Source organism: Puntigrus tetrazona, chromosome 5 (genome assembly GCF_018831695.1).
Source record: "Puntigrus tetrazona isolate hp1 chromosome 5, ASM1883169v1, whole genome shotgun sequence".
Taxonomy (NCBI): Eukaryota; Metazoa; Chordata; class Actinopteri; order Cypriniformes; family Cyprinidae; genus Puntigrus; species Puntigrus tetrazona.
In genome coordinates this window covers 10,433,696-10,455,675 of record NC_056703.1, presented here as the reverse complement: position 1 = coordinate 10,455,675, position 21,980 = coordinate 10,433,696, and the positions used below count along the sequence as shown (strand labels likewise).

Here is a 21,980-nt window from a genome sequence, read left to right as displayed (position 1 = left end):
ATGATATATATTCATATACGTAATTAGTTATTGTAAGCGTTTGAGTTTTTTAATTTGGCGTACAAAACCCACAATAATTGTTTGGAAGGTAGTAGATAAACGGGCGCTTATCGTAAGGCACGTTGTTGTTTGACCTCTCTGGCCACAGAGGGCGCTCTATTCAAACACGCGTTTCAACTTCGGACACAACACGACTGTCGTAAACAGCTGAGAAACAGAACCTCTGCGTACTAAAACAAAAAGTCTTACCGAGTTTTTTTTTAAATAGAAGCTGAGTTTTGGTCGCACACATGACCAAACGCAGAGCTGAAAACGCTTTGCATCCCGACATCCCTCATAAAAGATGTTTTCGCTCTCTTTCCGACAACGACAAACCGGTCGGAGGCGTGAACGTGATCCAAAACGCAACTCCGTCGTCGTTGTTAACGAAGACTGAACAACGCTACCGGAAAAGACCGAGCTATGTCGAAGATTCGCTGGATGCGCATAACCTACCGAGAAAGGTCCCCGCAAACGGGTTTAATTCAGTGCTGGCAGACGGGACCGCGTGCGAGTCCAGAACATTCGAGGATGATGATGATGCTGGTAGACCTGTTACGCGACGCTCGTCTCGCGCGCTTCAGACGCAATCAGATAAACAGGCAGGCGAAGAAAATAACATCGCGAAGGGAGACAAGGTAAAATTTCACACAAGCAAGTACCTGAGCGCAGACCCTCGTGTTACTGTGGCGTCAGGTAAAATAATGTGTAATGCTTGTAGATGAACAGTAGATGGCAGTACGTGACCAATATGCCACCATTGAGCAGATCTGTCTGGTGCATCTCAAAAAATTAGATTATCGTGAAAAAACTTATTTCAAAGAGTGAAACTTTTATATTCTTGTATATTCATTACATAAAAAATGGATGACTAGAGCTTACAGCTTAAGTCAAAATCCACTATTTCAAAATATTACAATATTTATATTTGAGTTTCAATAAATGACCCTCAGTAAAAAATTCTGGGTATTTTGATGCCACAATAATGGGAAAGACTACTGATTTGGCAATGGTCCTGAAGACGATCATTAACACAAAGAGTTTAAGTCACAGAAGGTCATTACTGAAAGGAGTGGCTGTTCTGACGCTGATTTCCTTTTAAGCAGGACCTTAGCACCTCCCATGCAGTGCCAGAACTACTTCCAAGTGCTTTGCTGACCATTTATATTACTGTGCTTGATTGGTCAGTCAACATGCCTGACCTGAAGCCCATGTGTAATCTATGGTATATTTTCAGGAGAAAGATAAGAATCCAACAACACAGACGAGCTGAAGGCTCAATAGTGTTTCAGCAGTCACAGACCAATCTCTTCCATTCACTCCTCACTGATGCTGAAGTTTATGCTAAAATGATGACCAAGTATTTAGTGCAGAAATTAACATAGAACTAGAACTTTGAAGAACTTGAACTTTTCTGCTTTACCAATACTTGTTCTTTTTTTGATTGAAGGAAATATTTTGACTTTTATGATCTGCAAGCTCTAATCAAAATTATAACAAATGTTTTACTTTACATGTAATTAATGTAAAATATATAAAAGATTCTAAAGTTTTTAAAATAACAAAAAAAATTAGAATTTTTTTTTTAGATGTACCTGATTGTACAATAAGTCTGTTAGCTATGTGTTGGATTATATAGGTTGTATGTTTATGTATGCTATGTTATATAAGTATATGGACATTAATATGTGTCGTTTTTTTATATATTTTTCTTAATGTTTATCTGTCATTCTATCCATCGTTTTACCATTCCATCCATTTGTCTGCTGTTTTGTCAGGTTTTAAACACTACTATAAAATTTGTAAAGGCTATTAAACTTGACATTTCAGGTTTAAGCATTTTCTATTGTACAAATCTCCCGTCGGATGCAGGTTGTTACTGTAGTAAAAGCAGCTCTGCTCGTGTCTCTCTAGGCGATGCACACAGACGAGGACCTCTCTCCATTCAATTCCTTCCAGTTCTGGCGGGTTCCACTGCCCGAGTTGGATCTCTCTCTCCTGGAGACCGATTCCTCATCTGGTTCCCATGTAGCCTCTTCCACCAAAGACTTGGAGGCGATGGAAACATGAGGAGATCCCCAATGCACAGTGACGTTCTTAAAATGTTGACTAGGTATCGCCAAATTACCTGACTGGATATGACAAGGCGATTTCCCCCTGGTCTGCACTAACTGAACATATAAACAAAGCCTTGTGCTGTGAACAGCATGGAGGCCTCCAACAGAAGCTTCCGTTCTGGTAGAAACACATGATGGTCACGTGACCTCATATTCCTGTCCTGTCGGTCAAGTGTTCATAAGTGTGAAAGCACAGTGAACTAATCATGTGTATTTTGTTTTTGTTTTTTTTCAGTATAGCTGTGAAAGCAAGTATATGTTATTTGCTTGCACTGAGTCTGATTTTTAATGTTAATGGTGTTCAGTAGGTATTAGACACTTTTATTCTTTAGGTGTTTAGTTTTTGTCAACTTTAGGGCTTTGTTCTTTTTCTCTGAACAACATAATTATTTTGACAGTTTGTGATAACAGTACGTGGTACTTCTGATCTTAGTAGATACAGCAAGTGCTTTGAATGTTCCTGTGGCAGAATCGCAGTGTTTTTGAAATTGCACAACAACAATAAAATGTATTTTTATATTGCGATTGGCTCGCAGTATCATTGCATACTGTCCAATTTCATGATTAATTCTTTTATGAAGTAAAGCGCTACTGTGAGTAATTTCTTTACCCATTCATCACCCAAAGGAAGTGAAACATACCCGATCCCATGCTGTTGTGTCAGGTGCTCATGACCTTTGATCTAGGAGGGAATAAGGGCTGAGAACATGCCAACTTTATCAGGAGATCGCATCGCCAGTGATCAGCATGTAGAGATAGTCCTGCTCATCTGCTAAGCTAAAATAAGAATGCTAGTAAAATACTGCATTGGTAAGCAAAGTTTTGACACTTTGTCTTTTTTGGGTGATGCTCTGGGAATATGTGGAAATGGGATGTACATAAACCATGAAACTAATGGCTTATTAGGACTTAATCTAATGAACAATTTAGTAATTTAGAGACATGCTTTAGCCTCGAGGATAACGACATGTATCTTTTTGGTTGACCTATAGGAATAAAATAGGAAGCATGTGAGAATCAATCTATTTTTTATTACATATTTTATCTAAATATATTCGTATATATGCCGTTATAGAATGTTACTGCTATGTAAAGTGTAAAAACCGATTATTTTTATGCATTACGTTTGTTATAGCAAACTTTTTCTGATTCCTGAATACCGTAAGTAAATCAAATGCAAGTATGTTGGCATGATCGGCCTACAGTAATGTTTATGCCATGTGTTTGACATAAACTGATATGAGAACGACTGCATATTTAGCCGCAATCAGCTAATCGTAGTCAGCATTTGAAGTACATCAAAAAAAAGTCCCTCGAAGTTGACAAGAACACATTTTGGTTTAGGTTTAAGGCCGCTTTGATGAAATGTTTTGATCCGCTTCAAATGTCGACTAGTGTATATCTGATAATTTGACGTTAATCTTATCAGTAAACTCGGTGAGCCCGTCGGAAGCATCCGGTTTTAGACAGAAGGCGGCGCTGTAACAGTGGGAAACAATACTGTACATAACTAGTGAATCTGGTGTGAACAAATCATCTTACTAGTTACAGTATCACTTTAAATGGGAGCAGCTATTGTGCAAATAAAAGCCATTAACTGCTATATGCAACTATATTAGCTAATTATTATGCAGCGATTGGCATTTTCATAACTAAACATCGTTTGTTTGTAAAGGTAGGAGCTCGTGATTGAGGACTGGCTGCACCGCCGGTCCTAGTTATTTGCGCTCCTTCTTGACTAACGTTAACCGCGTTTAGTTAGTCATCGACGAACATTATTTTCCTTTCGCTTCGCTGCCTTTGAAACCAGTGCAAAGTGGTTTAAGCGAGAAAAAAATATACTAAAATATCACAACATCAGAGAATCATTTCGCAATTACCACAGGAAGAATGTGAAAAATGAAGTTACATTTGTTATGCAACTGCAATGGTCTCCAAATAAACGCGAGCTTCCCAGAAACAAACACAAGTTCGCATTAAAGTTCCAGTTGCGTGTCCGCACTCGACACTTTACAGCCCTTGGAAGAGACCACCCACTTCCTAGCTGATCGCATCTCCGCTGTTATGCGCGTTTAATGCAGGAATAAATAAAAAAATTCGCTGAATTTATGAAAAACATGACTGGGAAAGCAACGCTATCACACAGGTAAAAGAACAGCCGCGCAGAGCTTGAGCGTATGCTAGCTTAGTAGCCGCCTTTCGGTGTGAAACGAAAAGTTGTATCCTACAGGGCTTTACTCCAAGACATGTTAAAACTTGCGTTTGACTTTTCTCATTCCCCATTCCACACAGCACTGTTCTTTTGCGTGCGTTGTAGTTGTAGCTGTTTGCGACCTCTTTTCGTTTAAACGCGCATATTTATTTCTCAACAGATGTGGCTCTTCAGGTTGTAGTACAGTAAGTGAAAGTACTGTATGTTTCAGTCTCTTTTTTTTTTTTTTTTTGCGAGGACGCCCTCCACCCTTTTATTTGTTTGGTCGGCTAGATGGCGTTATTTTAAGTTAGGAATATTGTTTCTCATCTATTGTATTTTCAAATAATAATTCCCGGAAAAGGATGTATAGACGTAATTTTCCACCTCACACTAATCCATTGGGGTTTTTTTATCTGCAAGGCTGAGAAGACTGTCTAAAAGTATTCATGACTGACTCACTGAGCTGTGAAGGAGATTTGAGGAGAAATGGTACGTCGCATTGCACACACACACACACACACACACACACACACACACACACACACACACACACACACACACACACACACACACAAACAAACACAAACAAGCTTAAGAGTATATAAAAGTGTCTTCTATGTAGATGTCTTTACATAGACTGTTTAATGCTGCATAGAGCAGCCTTAAATAAAGATTTAGACAAACTATGTATGTATTTATTAAAATGTTCGTTTTCGTTTAATATGTGCGTATGTATAATATAGAGAGTACATTTTCTTCTGAAATGAGCATTTTTTTTTAATCAGGTTCCTATCTGAAGGTCAAGTAATTTATATAGTAATAGCATAACATGCTTCTAACGTGGTGGTTAATCTCAGCTCATTAAAATAGTATAGTATAACTAACAAGTACAGTTGTTTTTCCCTTCAGTCTAGACGCAGTTGGATCCAGGCCACTTTTTCCAAGAGAGAATGTGTGAAATTTCTGCCAGCCTCACGTGATCATCACAGGTGTGCTTAATAATCTTGTTCATCATATCTGTATATAATATTTTAGCAATGATAATGTGTGTTTATCATGTGCTTCTGAGGTTATTCATTTTGTCTTAAAGGAGCCATAAGAACCCAGCTTTTGCTTATTTGCAGGTGTTATCCAGTGTGTCAAGTGTGCCAGAGCTTAGTAAGGTATTATTTTTTTGATCATCAGTATCATCATTCATCCTTTATTTAGTACCATGAAAATGTTTTTTTTTCATTTTAATCATTTTTGTGCATAAAGCTCACAGTCATGTAATTTTTTAAAACTGTGGTGTTAAAAAATATTTAATATTTGTATTTAAGAAAACAGAATTTCATTATGTAATCGCAGAATTGAGGGAAAAAGTCAGATTTGCAAAATTTGTGCAATTCAGTTTTCTTTCTCAGAATTGTGAGAAACTGAGACTAAGTTATAAAACGTAAACTACCTATTTTTTTATGTAATAGAAACAAGCATTCATACCTTTCTCTTATTCTCATTCTGCTTGGTTCACTGAATCTCTTTTCTCAGATGTTGCTGTGGGAGGCTGATTGCGGAGCATGTGGGTCCGTACTCTGGCTTGCTGGGGCATGGTCCTGATGAAGAGGAATGGTCAGTGCTGCAGCACACCAGCGTCAGCCCCACTGATGCTTTCGGATCGCTGGACTTCCAGGGAAGCACAAAGCGCACATGTCGTGCCAAGGTTGGTGCTTACATGGAGGAAAAACCTATCAGGCAGACGTGTTTATGCATGTTAACAGTGTATTTATAATATAGAGTTGTGCATAGTTCATACAATAAAGTGCTATTTTCTCTACAGTATGTGCGTCTTTCCTGCGACACTCCACCAGAGCCCCTGGTCCAACTGATGCTTAGAGAATGGCATATGGAGATGCCCAAGTTGGTGATCTCTGTGCATGGTGGGACAGACAACTTCCCTCTGTCTCCACGGGTATGCCAGGCTTTCAGCACAGGGCTCATCAAAGCCGCAGAGAGCACTGGAGCATGGATACTGACTGACGGGATCAATATGGGTTTGTGGCTGGATTACATGTACTTTAAATGTCTTGTTTTTGCTGTCGCCCTGTTTTCTAGTGAAAAAAAGGAAATCTAACTTCTTTCATATCAATGACAGATTGTTCTTTATTACCCTATCGCTATTATTTTATTATTATTTACATCCTATTATTGTACATATTTTATATAATGTGTTAATTTTTATATTTCTATAATTTAGTTTTTTATCTTTCTTTTTATTGATTTCACTTAGTTGCCAAGGCAGTACTCCTCATTTCAAGTGTATTAAAAGTGTTCATTTTCATCTATTTATATAAAATACTAAAAAATAATTTTTAATGCCTCATTCATTAATTTATTCATTCATTCATGCAATAGTTTTATTCTAAAGTAAGAACGCAACATTATTTCTTCTTGTATTTAGGTGTGTCGAAGTATGTTGGTGACGCTGTAAAAGTGTATGGGTCACATGACCACAGGAAGAGGAATGTTGTAGGGATCCCACCCTGGGGCATTATTGAGAATAACAGTGACCTTATTGGCCGGGATGTGAGTTTGACATTTTTAACAAAGACATTTTGAAACAAATAATTGTTATTTTGTTCAGTTATTATTTGTATGTTGTTTGTGTATTATGTTCTATTTATATTTTCTGTATTTTGGTTTTGCTGTACTGATGTTGGGCTGTATTGTCCTAGCTTTTAAGGCACTACCAGGCTCTAGGCAATCCTCTGAGTAAACGTGCCAGCCTGAACGGCATGCATTCACACTTCCTGTTAGTTGATGATGGGACCATGGGTAAATCAGGTTGCCAAATAGACTTGAGGAAAAGGCTAGAAAGACATACACACTTTCAGAAAATCCACCCTAGTAAGTGCTTTCTTACGAATGTGACATGTCTTTTGAAATAAAAGATAAGCGTATGTCTGATGTATATATGTGCATGTGTGTTGGTTTTAGGGCTTCCTCATCATGTGCCCTTAGTGTGTGTTGTAGTAGAAGGGGGTCCTGCCGTACTCTCAGTGGTGCTGGAGTATGTGCGCAGAAGTTCTCCCGTGCCAGTGCTGGTGTTTGAAGGAACAGGCAGAGCTGCAGATCTGCTGGCTTTAATACACAAACAAACAGCAGTAGAAAGGCATGTTCCACATAAGTGTACATGAATTTAGATATTGCTTGTGTTCTTTTATATTGAATAGTTTGACCTGTTTCTGTATGCATGTTTTGTTTATTTGTCATAGAAAGTTGGATTCCGATATAAAAGAGGATGTCCTGCTGAGGATTCAGGAAATGTTTGTTGTGGACATACAAGAGGCCTCTGAACTTTTCAGCATACTCATGGAATGCATGGAATATAGAGAGCTTGTAAGTTTAATAACTTTATTTGGACCCCATGACCCTGATTGTTCAATTATGACAAATTTTTGTATAATGGCTGCTCAACAGGGCCATTGACCATCGTCCAAACAACTGCTTTCCTACATAGCTTTGCTGGTTTTATGTCTCTTGTGTCACTCTACAGAAAAATATAGTGAATGATGACGAATGACCTCTTTAGTCATGTGCTCATCGTGGTTATTATAGTTTACTTAAACCAAAATGTAAACTAAAATGTTAAAAGACATTTTCACTCTCTTTCGGGAGATACAGATCAGTAAGAAGATGCTAATCGTCAGTTCAGGAAATACCAGTCAGTCTCAACTTAATCTCGAACTCTTCACTCATCAGCAAAGTTCTTGTCCTCTAAGCTGTGAACCTAGTGCAACATATTCAAATCCCCTTCTGCATTTCTCTGGCTGTTTCCTCTTCTTCTGTCTTCTTCCTCTCTCCTCCTACTTGGCGGTAAACACTGGTTGTTTTGTGTGATAAGATGCCTGCTGTGTTTCGGTCTCTGTCACTACGCCGAAAGCTCTGATGCTAAGCCTCCATCAAACGGAATGTTGTAGTTTACCACACCCATCCCACATCTCTGAGCTTCTAAATTGAGAGAGAACAGAATAATTGGAATGATGGCGCATGAAACGTATTTCCATATTAATCGAGTAGAAGGGATTAATTTGGTCCCCAGGCACACAGATTCTTTGATTGGGTATGAATCACTCATGTGAAGACGAAATGCCAAAGGCATGTTAAGAGAAGAACATCTCCTCTGGGTGTCTTATAGAGTTACATGCATTTATATATTGGCATGGGATGCTGGTGGTTTCATACTAATACCAAACAAAATAAATAACTGCTGGCTATATTGAACATGACACCACAGCAGTGCGACTAGTTTACAAATCTGTTTTAATGCTGGCCATCTGTGTTGGTTAAAATTCGTTTTCCTTTACGGAATGATTTTCTTAATGAGGTCATACTTAGACGATTTTTCATTTTAGATCACCATTTTTGACTCTGAATCTGAGGACCTTCAAGAGGCAGATGTGGCAATCCTGACTACATCACTGAGAGGTATGTAATATTGTTATCATATTAATTAAATGTTGGATTAATGTGGTTGTTCAACCAAAAAATGAAAATGCAGGTACCAGAGCTTCCCCTGAGGAGCAGCTAAATATCACGTTGGCCTGGGACAGAGCTGATGTGGCAAAGGACAACATTCTGGTTTACGGACAACAATGGCAGGTACAGCTATGATTTTTATAGGCAGAATTAAGGCATTTATGAGTTAGAGCAGACGTGTATAATCCAGTGCTGGGTTTGATAGGTGGGATCTCTGGAGCAGACCATGTTGAATGCATTGGTAATGGATCGTGTCAGTTTTGTGAGGCTGCTGATTGAGAATGGCATGACCATGAGGCGCTTCCTGACCATTTCTCGTTTGGAACAGCTCTACAATATAGTAATGCCCATTTCCCACTTGCAGGAAGCTTTTGTCTCTGATATAAGCGAGTATCTCTGAGGATAATATCTCTTATAATAAATCATTTGTATTTTCCAGCATAAAGGCTCCTCAGATCATTTTCTTCGACACATCATTGAGGATGCCAAACAGGTTTGTGTGAAGTGCAACCTTGAAGGTATTTCTGTTCTTTGTTGTCTGGGTTGTCAACAGCAAGACAGGCAGTTATTGCTTGAATTTTTTGGGGATGCATTAAACCAAAATGCAATATAGATGCAATTAATTAATGGAACACGCCACGATTTTTTGAAAATAGGCTAATTTTCCAACTCACCTATAATTGAAAACCATTTTTGAATCCATTCAGCCCATCTCTGGGTCTGGTGATAACACTTTTAGCATAGCTTAGCATAGATCATTGAATCCGATTAGACTAGTAGTATCTTGCTCAAAAATGACAAAAGAGAGTATTTTTCCAATTTAATACTTGCCTCTTCTATAGTTACATTGTGTACTAAGACTGACGGAAAATGAAAAGTTGATATTTTCTAGGCTGATATGGTTAGGAACTATACTGCATAATAGCACTGCATGGTACAGCAGTGAACTTCCTTGAGTATGGTTCCTAGCCACATACAAACAGTCAAGTTTTAAATAGGTAAATGATCACTCTTTTTTGAGTGAGATACTACTGGTCTAATCAGATTCAATGATCTATGCTAAGCTGCAGCTCAAAGTGCTATCACCAGCCCCAGAGATCGACTGAATAGATTTCAAAATGATAAAACTCAACTGTTTAACTCTAGGTGAATAGGAGTTCCTTTAAGTTACTGAGCACCAAATACGCATATCAGAATGGTTTTTAAAGCATCACTTGACACTGAAGACTAGAGTAATTCAATTTAATTTAAAATACATTAAAATAGGAAACAGTTATACATTTTAGTTTACATAAAAATTTTGCAACATTTTTGTACTTTTTTATATATATGAAAAATGCTGCCTCGTGAGTACTGAAGACGTCTTTCAAAACATAAAATAATTTTACTCAGACTCCAAGCTATATTTTTCTTGACCCCAGAATGTATTCTGTTTCATTAATTTTTATTATAGGCCAGATTTAAAATGCTCTGTTTGTCAATCTACCAAGAGGCCTAAAATGGTGTTTCCATAAGCATTTTCTGTGTTGTAGACTCGTCTGCCTGCTGTTTATAGGATATCTTTAATTGACATTGGAATGGTGATTGAATACCTAATTGGTGGAGCATATCGAAGCACATATACACGCAAGAGCTTCAGAGCCATGTACAGTCGCATTCATAACCCAGCTAAGGTCTGCTCTCTTTTCCAGTAATCCATGCATTTCTGTGTTTTGACAGTGAGTTTCCATTTCTAATTTAATAAGCCTTTTTGATCTGGGATAGGAGGGTGGTAAGGAGACATCCAGCCCTTTCAGCAAAGCCAGGAAAGCTGCTTCAACTCCAGAGACCTCTGCATCTCGCTCCCATTTCCACAGAACTGCTCGACCATGCAGACACCAGGTTCTCTCAACATCTCCATTCTGTTTACACCTGCAATATTAAGTCACATGCTTATAAATACATTCACAATCATTCCATTTATTAAAAACACCCAGAATTGTGTCTTTGCAGGAGGGTGTGGTAGCGCCTCAGGACGTGAAGTCAACCCCGAGCCCCGAGTTTTTATGCACTTTTAACGACCTGTTTGTGTGGGCAGTGCTCAAGCATCGGCAAGAGATGGCGATGTTCCTGTGGCAGCATGGCGAGCAGGCTATGGCCAGGGCGGTTGTGGCCTGCAAGCTTTACCGTGTTATGGCAGTGGAAGCCAGAGAGAGCAATATGGGTGACAGCATGGCAGAGGAGCTGAAGAAGAACTCTCTGTCAGTTTGTGTTTTGCCTCACTCTAAAGCTTGTAATACAAACACCTTGTGGCCCAGTAGTGCACAACACAACAAAATTAGCACAATGGAAACAAGCCACAATGCAAAACAATAAGCACAACACAACGAAAACAACCACAACACAACAATATTAGCACAACACAGAGGAAACAAGCCACAACAACATTATCACAACACAATGGAAACAAGTCGCAACACAATGAAATTAGCACAACGCAATGGAGACAAGCCGCAGCACAGTGGAAACAAGACAACACAACATTATCACAACACAATGGAAACAAGTCGCTAACACAATGAAATTAGCATGGCACATTGAAAACAAGTCGCAAAAGAGCGAAATTAGCACAATAAAATGGTAACAAAGCGCTACAGAATGGAAAAAAGATGCAATACAATAAAATTAGTGCAAAATGGTGGAAAACAAGCCACAACACAATGGAAACAAGTCTCAATAACACAATGAAATTAGCACATCAGAATGGAAACAAGCCACAGCACAACAAAATTAGTACATCAAAATGGAAATAAGCTGCAACACTATAGAAGCAAGTCGCAAACACAACGGAAAGAAGATTTTATTGTTAATTTGAACACTACTGGGCCACTGTAGCTAAATGTTGTTTAATGGAGTTGTTTGGTGGATTAGAAGTAACTGAATCTTGAAAGATTCAGATGTGTTTAAAGATTTTGAATTTGAAATTTAGTGATATAAAAGAAGTTGTTAAAACAATGCAATGTTTTGCGTTGTATTGATCTTTTAGAGAGTTTGGACAGTTGGCTGTAGATCTCTTGGATCAGGCTTTCAGAGAGAATGAACGCATGGCTATGAAGCTCCTGACCTGGGAGATGAAGGACTGGAGTAATTTTACGTGTTTGCAAATGGCAGTCTCCTCCAGACTCAGCCCCTTTGTGGCTCACAACTGCACTCAGATGCTCCTCACAGACCTATGGATGGGCCGGCTCAACTTAAGCAAGAACTCCTGGTTCAAGGTGTGTTGAATTGAAATGATTGTATCTAAAAAGTGTAACTTATTTAAAAATCCTCATTTTTCACATTAAAGGTAATATAAACTTTTTTTTTTAATAGTTGGACAATAGTTAGACATTTTTAATTGGTTGTCATTTACTTTCTGCAGTTACAAAGCTGTATCCTCTGGAGTAATTGCACAACAAAGAGCCCAAAATAAAAACAAGAAATGACTCATGTGCACATTTTCCAAGCAATAAAACAGAAGATCTTATATTTCAAACATATTTGTGAAATATGTATCAAAGATTGAACTCTTTTGATTTTCTTTTTCTTGACATTTAACAGCACATTTGTGACCCAGATTTATTTATTTATTTATTTATTTTTTGTCCAAAACCACATCCTTTCTCCCCAGATTATTGGCAGTATCCTGATGCCTGCGGCCATTCAGATGCTAGAGTTTAAGAGTCAGGCAGAGATGTCCCACGTTCCTCAGCCCCAGGAAGCCTTGCAGTTTGGGTGGGACCCAGGAAGCCTTGGGGCATCAGAGCAAGAAGGGGCAGCAAATACAGTAAGGAATCTACACAGACACCACTCGCTAAGCATTCACAAACATTCGCAGTCCTGCTAACACACCAAACATGTTTTTGTAGTAAGTGAGCACATTCAGTTAGAAACTAACCACTCTTTTTAAGTAATTTGAGTAATTTGTTTATGAATCAAACAACACCGGTCACACTGTAAAAACTACACAAAGCTATTTATTTAGAAGAAAAACTAGTAGCTTCAATAGATACCTATGGGTGGAACCCCTCAGAATGCATGTTGATAGTTTGCTGGAAAAATATTGCTTTCCCCTTGCTTTATGTGTTGTTTCATGCATATTTATATATGTGTGTGTATATATATATATATATATATATATATATATATATATATATATATATATATATATATATATATATATATATGTATATATATGTAGAGAATTTTGTCATCTGCTGCTTTAAATGCTCACTCTGGGATTTAGGTCGATTGCATTAATATTATTTCTCTGTATTGTAGCTTACATAGTTTACATTGACAATGGTCTTTTTCTAGATTCAGTGTGATGAGGAGAGAGGGAGCAGGTGTCTTTGTCCCTGGACCAGAAAGGTGTATGACTTCTATACAGCTCCAGTGGTCAAATTCTGGTTTCACACAGTAGGTTTTTCTTTAATTCCACTTCCACCACACTTAACCTATTCACACCCTCTCGCTCCAGCTGCCTGTCTTTTAAACCTTCTTTCTCTGAAGGTTTGATTTGTCCACACAGATGGCGTTCTTGGGTTTCCTGATGATGTTCTCTTATACTGTGCTGGTGAGGTTGGATGAGAAACCCAACATTCAGGAGTGCTTGGTCATAACTTACATCCTGACCATGGCAGCAGAGAAAGCACGAGAGGTGAGTGCCCTTGAAATCACACCCCTCTTCAGTAGTTAAAAAAAAAATACAGTATGAGATAATCAGTGTCTGCAAATAATTGGCCTAGTATCCTTTGCAGCTGTTCTGGCAATTAAAGAAAGTATGTCTTTGAAATGTCTTATCTTTACCAAGCTGGATTCCAAAGGTCTTCAGTAAGGTGCTATCTCTTTCTGATTAGGCTGTTCTCAAGCTTGACCCTGAGAATGCGGCTTTCCGACTCCCCATCTACTGTTATCTATCAACCCAGCAGCAGTGCATTTGTGGGAATTATTAACAGAGTTCTGACCTTGACTATATGTTTGAATGGTTGTTTATTGGTTCTCTCTAAGTAAATGTAAAAGAAAAATTAAGTATAACATTTAAAAAAGCCTCTCCTTTAAATCAGCAACAAAACATTGCTAATATTTAAAAGCAATACTTTATCAAATAAAATAATAAAAAACGCTGTGCATTTATTTTTTTGGAGTTCTTTATTAAAATGTACTAGTTATTTTCTAAAATATTTTAATATTTCAACATTTTCCTGTGCATATAAAATTTTATTCCTAATGTTCAATCATATATATGTCAGATATTTTGACATTTCCTACTTTTCCATCTCTAATTTAGCTAGGTTTTTCAAATTTGTGCCACTGTACTGTACTTTTGATTGCAGGATATTTGTAATCAATGACAACAGATATGGGATGTGTTTGACCTTTTCGTTTGCCATTTTTACTCTGTGGTTTGTGACCCTTTTTAAAACAAACCTGTTGGTTAATTCTAGATCACAACTAGATCACAACCCATTAGCTCAGAGCCACTAATTGACATAGTATGTCTTGAGAGTGCTGTTATGATAATAGGTGCCATGTGTTTTCTAGGTATTGGTTTTAGAGCCCAGGAAGTTCACTAAGAAGCTGAAGGTGTGGTTTAGTGAGTACTGGAATATCAATGACTTCATGGGCATCCTCCTGTTCCTGGTCGGGGTCTCCCTCCGGTGGCGCCAAGAAACACGCTTAGCCAGCCACATTGTCTACTCTTTGGATTTTATCTTCTGGTCTGTCAGGCTTCTGGACCTTTTTGCTGTCAATCAGCATGCAGGACCCTACTTGACCATGATCACTAAAATGGTGTGCATCAATACATAATCACAGTCTATATGCAACATTTGCTGCTGTTGTGTTTTTTTTGTACAGTTGTTTTATAATACTGTGATAAGTTTTGCAAAAAATAGAAAATATCACTTAAAATGTGTATATATACTCCCACAGATGAGCAACATGTTCTATATCGTAGTCATAATGGCGATTGTGCTGGTCAGTTTTGGCACGTCCAGGAAGTCCATCCTGTCCCCTAATGAGGATCCATCTTGGAATCTGCTCAGAGATGTAGTCTTTCAGCCCTACTGGATGATCTTTGGGGAGGTCTATGCTGGAGAGATTGATGGTGAGTAAGTCAGATGGACACTTCAATCTGGCCAGTTTATCTGATACAAACAAACCTTTTGCCTAATTTTTGGTTGTCAAGTTATGGCTTACTCTTGTTTTACGATCTGCTCTATTATTACAATGATATACTTTTATGAATAACATTTGTTGTCTTATGCTATATTTTGACAGCATGTAGTAAAGCTGAAACCTGTGTCCCTGGAGCTTTCCTCACCCCCTTCCTGCAGGCCGTTTACCTTTTTGTTCAGTACATTATCATGGTCAATGTACTCATTGCATTCTTCAAGTATGCACTTCATCTTTATGACTTTGCATAAGCATCAAGCACCTATACTTTCATTTGTTTTCCAATGTGATGATTTTTGTTCCGGTGAGATGATGGACTAACATGCACCGTTGCATCCAGAGTGGAAGATTGTTGCAGGAGTTGGTGTTGATGTATTGTTGAGTCTTGTGATGGTTTAACCTACTTTGCATTATTATTTACTTCACAGCAATGTTTACTTTGACATGAGCTCCATATCCCGTAAGCTGTGGAAATACAACCGCTATCGTTACATCATGACATATCAGGAGAAGCCGTGGCTGCCGCCCCCCCTCATCCTTCTCAGTCATGTTACATTGTGCCTCAGCTCAATGTGGCAAAAGCACAGAAAGGCATCCAAACGTGGAAAAACTGGTCTGAGTAAGTTTGTGTGTGTGTGAATTTTTTATGAACCATCATAGCCCTCTGTTTTGTGTCTTGTGACAAAACTGACATTTCTTGCATAAATGACAGAATTGTTACAAAACCAAAAAAAAGGGGAAAAGTAAACAATGACATGTAGCGTTCATGTATTTTACAATAACAGCTGCAACAAGAAAACACAAATAAAGAACATCTAGCAGCAGTGTCAAGTATTTAATGAACATTTAGAATATAAAATGTTTATACTATTAAATGAAAATTTTTGCATAAAATTTTTTGCATAAAAATGAATCTGCTTTAATGGTTGATCCAATACAAAAAAGAGCATTCTGTTTTGTTTTGTTTTAATTTTTTTAATACACAGTACTATCACATATTTAAGTGTATTGTTGGTTTGTGTACAGAATTACTCCTGGCCCCTAATGATCTGAAGAAGTTGCGTGAGTTTGAAGAAAAGTGTGTCGCTGGATATTTCAGAGACAAAAAGGAGAGTCAACAAGGCAGTGAAATCAACCGGATTCGCTCCGCAGCTGACAAGTGAGTGCATCTTGATGTAGCAGGAAGTTACATCATTTGTTTTCTAGTCAATCTGTCAGATAATTAAACTTTGCAAATACAGATATGCATCTGAATTTCCATTTTTTAAATGATTAGGTTTACCTGTAATGTCTATGGTGTTTGTTTCTAGGGCTGAAGAGATGGCTGGAATATTAGTTGAGGTTGCTGAGAAGATCAGTATCATCCAAGACAATATGCGCACTTTAGATAGTCACTTGGGTCAGTTGCAGGACTTGTCTGCTTTAGCAGTCGACACTCTAAACTTCCTCTCAGCCACAGACAACCAGCAGCAAGAGGTGGCCCGTCTTGGTCAGAGCCAGCCAATTGCATGCCGGCATGAGCAAGTGTCCCACAGCTGCTGTCTCCGCATTGGTGGAAGTGTCACCCCCAGCCAAGCGCTTCCGTCTCCAAAGCACTACCGCAGTATGCCACCTTCCTTACTCAGAGGCTTGGGGCCTGGCCGGCAGCGTCCTTCCCTGGAGCTGCCACCGGGGACGAGCGTTGGACCCTTTGAGGTCAGGAGCAAATGCATGTTGGCAAGCCCAGAAGAAGAAGAGTGTAGTTTTAGGTGGCCCCTACAGCGTGGCGATTCAAGAGAAAGTGTATGCCATCTCTCTTTACCTCAAATATGCGTTGGATGGAGGGACAAGGGAATGTATGGATCTGGGGAGCCATCACGTGCCAGTTCTCCCACCATGCCTCTAATGAGAGACTTACAGCTTCAGCCCAGCCATGAGGAGTCCATGGAGGAAGAGGATGATGAGGACGACTCGCATACAATGTCCAGATCTTCCAGCCATACGTTCCTGCTTACAGATTCCCACAGTGATGGGGATCGATCAGTGGGGATCAGAAACCCGGCCTTCTACAGGTTTGATGATGCTGGACACCTCACACGACCTCAAGGACTTTTAGGAAGGAAATGGGCCTTGGATCTGGAGCAGAGCCGCTCGCTCTCGGCCAGCGTGGAGACTATGGCCATGCCTGATGCCTCGACATCAGAGCACGGCAGAATGACACTTCTGGTGCCTCCCCAACACAGCCATGACCAGAGAGGTATTATGGATGCAAACCATATCCACACACTATATATTCATCTCAATTTGTGTTAATTAATCCATTGATATATGTGGCTCTAGGGTTATCTAAAATCTTTAAGAGACAAAGGTCATTTGGGAAGAAGTCTGTAAAGACCAGAGCAGGAACCTCTGAGAATGTAAGACAACTTTCTATTTCTGTTTAATTTGAAGCAGAACCTAGTGATGGTAAAAATTATGCCATTGTCTCTAAGGTAAAACTAGATGAAACACGGGGATGCATGCATGAGTATGACCCACGCAAAAAGTGAGGAGGAAAGTAAAAGGCCTGTTTGACCGAAGATTCAGAACCTCAGTCAGTCTGACCCAGCTAAGTATGTTTTCAAACTAGGATGCAAATGTAGGGTTTCTGCAGGTCTAAAAAAGGTATTAAACAGCTTTAATATACCCCCTTCACTAATTAAGGGCTAAATCGGAGCATAAAGTCTTAAATTAACAGTCGTGCTGCTAAAATTTTGCAGCCGCTGCAAAAATTTGTATCTTCTTCGTTATTGTTTTGTTTTCCAAAACAAATATCATAATGTCCTTGAATCAAGATGCATATAATTAAAAAAGACAATGAAACTAGACCAGTTCAGTTAAGTGAGATTATGTTTAAAACAAGAAAAAGTAGCCGTTAATGGGGTATAGAAACCTGTGTTCCCTTTGAATTAAGCTGCCAGATATTTGTTCTTGTTATTATAAGCTTACTTTTTTTTTTTTATCATTTTCTTATGTAATGTCATTTTGCATTGCAAGCAAATGTAAAATCTTGATTGAAACCCTGAAATTCTAATAATGATATTTGTATTTCTAAATATTAAGCTACTGAGCAGTCTATTTAGAATTTGTATTTTTAAAGATACATTTCAGCTTATTTCTGGATTTTTTACCTGAAATGAAATTGAAACAACCTGCAAAATAACACTCTGATACTTTTTTTTCTATTTAATAGATATTGACCAAGTGGATTTTACAAAATTGGCCCCTTCTTGGCTGGTAAGGCCCATCGTAGTTGACCTGCATAGCTGACATCAGGTGATTTCTTTTTCTGTTTGTGAGATATTTGATGGGCCGAATGCTATGACCTCTCCTCAGAACACGGTGACCTCCGGGCAGCCACTTCTAAGCAGCTGGGCCAAGTCTATCAGTCAGAGACCCTCGTAAGTTCATTTTTTGATTTGATGTGACTTGTTAATTACTAAGAGAATATGTTTCTAACTGTTCACCTAATTTCTCTACTACTTGTAGGGTAAGCAGCATGACACAAGAAGGTAAGTTGCTTGTATTTTTATGGGTTATACTGTTAATGTTGTGAGTAAATTGCATGGGTTTGATTTTAGTGTGCTCTGTGTCTGATGTTAGTAAAGGGCTCTACATTTAAGTTGACTGAAGATTTAGGCCAGCATTTCTCAGGTGCGTAATAATTATTGCTTTTATATTTGTTTCTGTTATTCTCTAGATACAATTGATCTCTTTTGGTGTTTTTTTCCTTTCAGCAATGGAGAGAAACAACCTTATGAGACTGGCACACTCTATACCTTTCACCCCTGTGTCATTACTGGGTAAATAATTAAACCATAATTTTCATTTTAACCAGTGTTAGCCAGATTTAGTTATTTGCATAAATGTCCTCTGCCCTGTACAGGTGGTGTTGAGGTTTGTATTTATACGCTTGAAGAGACAGAAGCAGGGTCTTCACTTCAAGATCATTCCTCTAAAATTTCCACCTGGATTCAGCACGGACGTACAGCTGTTCTTCAGCCTTTAGCCCACCAGGAGGTGCTGGATGGGGGTCTGCGCAGAGCCACCAAGGTGGTGTGTACCTGGGCTGAAGGTGATGTGTTGAAGCTGGGATCAGTGTATGTGGTGAAAGCCTTCAGGCCAGAGGTGGTTCGCATCTGGCAGAAAGTGTTCCCGATCAGCACTTCACTTCATCTCTGTCTGCGGGTACAGTTTTTACATTTTAAGTAAATAAACTGTAAATTTCTTCACAGAATTTTCAGAATCAATTACTTTGATTTTCAATGTCACATTATCATTCAGAAACAGCCGAGAAGCAGTGTCCAAAAACATATCTCTTTTTTATTACGTTTTTGCTGAGTAACAGGTTTGACCACGATACACTACTAGTCATGGTTTCTACAAAAATATTATGCAGGGTTCAGCACTGATAATAAGCACCAATAATAATTTAATCAATAAAAATTGAGCTCCAATAATAATCAATAATGACTAATCACCAAATCAGCATATTTCAATGATTTCAGACAAATTGTTATGCCAATTACATTTTAAAATATATTAAAATGGGAAACAGTTCTTTTAAATTGCAAAAATATATTTATATTTTCGCCTTATTGTATAAAATTCCAAACCTTTGACATTAGAGAATTAAAATTTTAAAAAATTATTTTTATTTATATACCATATTTATTATTATATATCACTTTGCAGGTTTTATTATTCATTATTGTTCTCTGCTTTTTTGTTGTTGTTGACCAACTTCTCTCCACCCTGTAGGAAATCCAACAACAGAGAGCAGCACAGAAACTCATGCAGCGATTCAACCAAATTAAACCCAGCATTGTGCCCTACAGTCCTAGGTCAGCATTATAAGTCTCTTCTGTCTTATTATCAAGAAATTCATGGCTACGTATACATAAGCGTGCGTATGTGTGCAGGTTTCTGGATGTCTCTCTGCTGCACTGGCGCTCTGACGGCCAGTGGTTGACTGTTGAGAAGAACATGAGCGGTCATTTCAGAAAATACAACAATAATACAGGAGAGGAGATCTCACCCTCCACTGGTCTGGAAGAAGCAATACTAGCGTTCTCTCACTGGACATACGAGTACACCAACAGGGAACTGCTGGTGCTGGATTTACAAGGTATAAGATGGGCTTATTCTAAGTGCCTGCATGGTTTTGATGCTGAATCGATTCTCTGTTTTTGGCTGAAGGTGTGGGAGCGGACCTCACAGACCCTTCACTGATCAGAATTGATGATAAAAGGTAAACGGGCACAACAAATGTGTAGCATCTGAAACGCTTCAATGTATTAGCTAAGGTTTGTGCTTCTCAACGCGCTTGTTTACGCTGCTTCTAAGTAAAGTTCGCTCCTGTTGTAGCTCCTCTGGAGAGATGGCGTTTGGACCTGCCAATTTGGGTGATGATGCAATCCAAAGCTTTGTTCTCAAGCACACCTGCAACTCCTGCTGCAAGAAGCTCGGTCTCTCAGGTGAGGTAACACTCGTGTCACAGGTTGAGGGTTGAACTTTCAGTACTCTTCTATTTTTCATTCCCTGCAGTGGCAGCTCTCGCAGATACGTCCACATGGCATACCTCCAGGTTCCCAACTTTAGAAGTGATGTGATAGTTCGTTTGAAAAGAGCAAACTTCAAAATGAACAGGAAAAAGCCATCTAATTAAGCCTGAAGGTTTAGAAAAAAATTCTAATGAGGCAGAAATTATTTCATTTCCATGACAGCAAAGGCATGCAGAAGAGGGGCGTGGTTTCCTTTGTGGCATGTGGAGTGTTCTCTTTGATTACATATTTAATAGTTCTTTGTGCGTTAGAGAGTGTTGACTTTGATTAGATATTAATTACTGTCTCATGGAAGACATATGAGATGCCTGTTGTTTGTATCAAGAGGGAGGCTTTGCTTCAGAAGTACAGGGATAAAAAATAAACAAACAAACGAAAACCACTCCGCCACATTTGTTTGATATTTCAAAGGTGCTTTGTTTTTTATTCGTCTTCGTCCTCTCCAAGAACTGCATCAAATCAAAACAAATTATTCATGTACAATCCACAAATTTCATTTCGGATCATAAGAAAAGCATCTCTCTGTGATAAATTATGAATATGCATCACAACTGAGTATATTGTGTTTGGCTTTTTAGATTTGAGGAGTTGCGGCAGCCAAAAGAAGGCGGTATCTGCCTTTGAGACCAGCAGCACAGTTTAACCTCTAACCTGGAAGCAGACTCAGTTTCCTGGGAGATCGTCTTGTTCGCATCCTGTTTCGGTCTCTCATCCCTATTCGCGTTTTTACTGACTGAATGAATATATATATATATATATATATATATATATATATATATATATATATATATATATATATATATAAATTGTAAAGAGCTGCTCAAAGTAACAGAACATTTACTTTTGCATTGGTCGTAGATGATGCTTCATAAGGAAGACAGTGTTCCATTTCAAAATTTTTATTCTTTTATTATTCATGTGTGTATAGTTTACATACTAATGGTGTAAACATTGTTTAACATATATGTTTATGTTTAAAAAGAAATAAAAATATGAGTCCTTGAGCCCCTTGAGTACAAAATGTAATTTAGTATTTTTGTCTTTGAGTTCGGCCTGTTTTCAAGAAAAAAGTAAACATCCTAAAAAGATACATTTATGTTTAATTGTTTAGTTGTAAGTGTGTACTTCTTACTTCACTGGCAGAAATCACATTCTGTGTCCGATGCCGAAGTCAATTTATTCAATGGCAGTTTTCTAAATGAAACATAAATCTAAACAAATGTAGTGAGGTTTATGTTTACGAATAGAAGATTTGCAAAAGATCACTCTAATCTTACAATATGTTTCAATACTGGAATACACGACTGTTCGATAATAAAATGAAATGAAGACAAATTG

The 21,980-nt window shown here is 38.3% G+C and overlaps 2 protein-coding genes across 2 annotated transcripts; both read left to right on the top strand.

Annotated features, from left to right (window-relative positions):
- The first annotated feature begins 99 nt into the window (after positions 1 to 99).
- wu:fa19b12 (uncharacterized protein LOC560551 homolog) lies at positions 100 to 2,702 on the top strand. Its single transcript, XM_043238903.1, has 2 exons — positions 100 to 677; positions 1,954 to 2,702. The coding sequence occupies exons 1-2, from the start codon at positions 291 to 293 to the stop codon at positions 2,107 to 2,109; spliced, it is 543 nt and encodes a 180-aa protein (XP_043094838.1). The 5' UTR covers positions 100 to 290; the 3' UTR covers positions 2,110 to 2,702.
- A 152-nt stretch (positions 2,703 to 2,854) lies between these two features.
- trpm6 (transient receptor potential cation channel, subfamily M, member 6) lies at positions 2,855 to 21,977 on the top strand. Its single transcript, XM_043238898.1, is given in 41 exon segments — positions 2,855 to 2,966; positions 4,771 to 4,839; positions 5,260 to 5,339; positions 5,475 to 5,513; positions 5,878 to 6,049; positions 6,167 to 6,380; positions 6,788 to 6,912; positions 7,062 to 7,233; positions 7,324 to 7,498; positions 7,602 to 7,725; positions 8,742 to 8,814; positions 8,888 to 8,988; positions 9,071 to 9,205; positions 9,305 to 9,358; positions 10,398 to 10,538; positions 10,630 to 10,746; positions 10,858 to 11,105; positions 11,891 to 12,119; positions 12,515 to 12,670; positions 13,201 to 13,302; positions 13,415 to 13,543; positions 14,428 to 14,676; positions 14,818 to 14,992; positions 15,166 to 15,280; positions 15,489 to 15,679; positions 16,087 to 16,219; positions 16,371 to 17,296; positions 17,380 to 17,456; positions 17,532 to 17,583; positions 17,586 to 17,651; positions 18,272 to 18,315; positions 18,415 to 18,479; positions 18,568 to 18,590; positions 18,682 to 18,732; positions 18,816 to 18,881; positions 18,965 to 19,266; positions 19,840 to 19,922; positions 20,001 to 20,206; positions 20,278 to 20,329; positions 20,446 to 20,555; positions 21,221 to 21,977. Coding segments are annotated over 40 exon segments (5,640 nt in total). The 5' UTR covers positions 2,855 to 2,966; positions 4,771 to 4,836; the 3' UTR covers positions 21,286 to 21,977.
- The last annotated feature ends 3 nt before the right edge of the window (positions 21,978 to 21,980 follow it).